We start from the raw sequence: 2,795 nt of genomic DNA, 5'->3' as shown, positions 1-2,795 counted from the left end.
TTTATTGGGGCATTTCTCAACTTAGCTTAGGAAAATCATTCAAAAAATTTCAAACCAACTAACTACTTAATTGTTTTAATTTGGGTCCACTACTAGTATCACATAAATTACTTACACGTATGAGATAAAGTCTATCACTATATTATTTATTGGGGCATTTCTCAACTTAGCTTAGGAAAATCATTCAAAAAATTTCAATATTTGCAAGATAAGTTTTTTCAACCTTACAATTGCATGGAGCAATACTCCCGAGCATGTAATAACTAATAACTACTTGCTACAAACTTTCCCCAATTGTGCTTCTAAAAAAAAAAAAACAAAAAAACTTTCCCCAATTGGAAGCCCCTTTAGCAAACCCTACTTCCTAAATGCCTATATCTGTATTCTCACTGTAGTAGTTGTCCTTGTGCAGAAGTAAAGTCAACCAAGAAACGCAAGACATGAGTGAGAGTTTGGAATGCTCGGAACTTCTCGAGGAACTGTTACTACCGATCGGCAAAGGCCTTGACACCCGCATCGAAATTCTCCGATTCCGCGGTGTCTGTAAATCATGGCGCTCCGCTATTTCTTGCTCCGACTTCATCCCTCGCTTCCCTCTCAATTTTCCCAACCCTTCTGCTCCGCCACTGCGGAGGCTAAGGCGAAGGCTAGCCTGGCTAGCTCTATTTCATGATGCAGCTGACCATCTTCACCAGCAAACCATATGCCTTCTCCACGAAACCATTCTCTATCGTCTAACTCCCTCAGCTTCTTCGGATAAGGGATGGTTGATCAAGATTGAAGATTGCAAATGCAAAATGCATCTCTTAGACCCACATCGACAAAGGTACGAATCCGATTCCGATTCCCCCGATATTTTGCCCAACAATTTTGTTTTGCTGGACTATGATACTGTCGAATTAACTAGAGCTTATACCCTTGAAATTCAAAGCCTCATTCCAATTGCGCGTGTTAATAAAGTTGTGATGTTCAACAACTGTCATGTTTTTGTTGTCCATAGTGACGGTAAATTAGGCCACGCAAAATGTGGGGATGAGAGTTTGACCTGTTTAGGTGAAAAGGATATGGAATTCGATGATGTTATTGTGTATGAGGGCCAAGTCTATGTGGTTGATCGATTCGGAATAGGTTGGTGGATCCGTATCAATGATTCGACACTGGATTTGGTTGAAGTCTGGAATCCTTGTGGGTCAGATTCTCTTAAGACACAGAAGCATTTGGTGGAGTCGGATGGAACAATCTATATTGTTGATAGACACCTTGATAGGGAATGGAGAGGCGGTCATTATGCCTGTGTGGTTGGTTTCAAAGTGTATAAGAAGAATGAATGGGATGAATGGGTTTTGGAGGAAAGCTTGGGTGATCGAGCTTTTATTCTACGTTGTGATTGTTCGCTTTCTATTTCGACTAGAGAATTTTTCGGATACGAGGGGAATTGCATTTACTTCACTCAGCAAAAACGAATTCATGTTTTCAAATTAGAGAATAACAGCATCACCAAGGCAGATTTGAATGGGGACAAAGTTTACATCCAAACCGCTTTGTAAGGAAATTCTGCCAACCCATTATTTGTCAATTGTTAAAACCATTCATGTTGTATAAGTTTTAAAGAATCCTACTGTTGGAGCGTTTTTCTTCACTTGTATTTTCACTAGAACGGAACCCTGTGAACTATCTTGTGGTGTGTTTGGTTTTATTGTAAAATTCCTTCCTCGTATGTTTCCTATAGTAGTTATTGGTGGTTTAGTATGATTACATACTCAGTTCTATCATCCATGTTGAATAGAAGGAAGATTAAAGCATGATTATGAACTATTATTTTGTAGAAAGTCATAATCTTTTACTGAATTGGGAATATATATTTCTAGTAGCCATTGCCTAATACTTGAATATCCCACATGTTTCAGTTCTAGAAAACCAGAAAAACTACCACCCTGAAATATTTTTTGTCACTCTGGTCAAACTATTTTCCATAAGGCCTAGTGCTTGTTTTGTCATTAAAGATTTGTTAAGCAAAGGTGGTAATGTCACTAATGATGATTTTCCTGGTTATGACACGGGGTTGTTTGGCTTGGAGGATGGTTCTAATTCTTCATTGTCAGCTTTCCTTGATATTCTAAGATTTTCTAGCCACCCTCAACTTGCTCAAGAATAATACTTGTTCTTTGGGCGGTGGTGTGATGTCAAGTATATACCTTCTACCAAAATGTGGCCATGGGTCCAAGTTGGAGAATCATCTTTCCCGTTTTGGGGGTAAGACAGTCTATTAATAACTTCTCACAAACCCTGAAATAATGGAAGCTTTGTTCACTAGATACATTTGTTTTTCCCTTTATTTTATTATGTTATAGATAACTTTAAGTTAAATATAATTAAATGCACATTTTTTTATTGCATTCTACAAGTGAGGAAGGGGTTAAAATCGATATTCTCCTAATAGGGTGAATCAGACAATGCCTATAAACTAGGAAGCTCGTGATAACTTAAACATGTGTTTTAAAATCATTTGCACCCATGAATGAAACTAGGCTCTCCACGTAAATCATAGTTTGTCTTGGTGCAAACCAGTTTGGAATCCTCCATCATTAAAGATTCTTCAAGCCTGTTTGGATGAGGGTATTTTTGGATCATATCACTCAGTTTCTATAACTGAGCTCTCAAAACACGTGGGTCCCACAAAAAAAAAATTATTGTTTGGCTTGATTTTTAACTCTTGTTTTCATCGCTCAAAACTCAAAAATTTCATAGGACAGACACTTAACTATCCATATATAGTAGAAGAGCCTCATGTCCAG

At 37.8% G+C, this 2,795-nt stretch overlaps 1 protein-coding gene across 1 annotated transcript; it reads left to right on the top strand.

The window, feature by feature from the left end:
* The first annotated feature begins 351 nt into the window (after positions 1-351).
* LOC112002233 (F-box protein At4g35733) lies at positions 352-1,829 on the top strand. Its single transcript, XM_065759973.1, has one exon. The coding sequence runs from the start codon at positions 441-443 to the stop codon at positions 1,545-1,547; it is 1,107 nt and encodes a 368-aa protein (XP_065616045.1). The 5' UTR covers positions 352-440; the 3' UTR covers positions 1,548-1,829.
* The last annotated feature ends 966 nt before the right edge of the window (positions 1,830-2,795 follow it).

Source organism: Quercus suber, unplaced genomic scaffold (assembly GCF_002906115.3).
Source record: "Quercus suber isolate HL8 unplaced genomic scaffold, Cork oak 2.0 scaffold_348, whole genome shotgun sequence".
Lineage (NCBI taxonomy): Eukaryota > Viridiplantae > Streptophyta > Magnoliopsida > Fagales > Fagaceae > Quercus > Quercus suber.
The sequence above is the reverse complement of the archived record's forward strand: the minus strand, read 5'-3'. Positions and strand labels throughout refer to the sequence as shown.

Bases quoted from the DNA above. Each gene is read 5' to 3' on its own strand.
- LOC112002233 (XM_065759973.1), top strand. From the start codon at position 441: ATGAGTGAGAGTTTGGAATGCTCGGAACTTCTCGAGGAACTGTTACTA.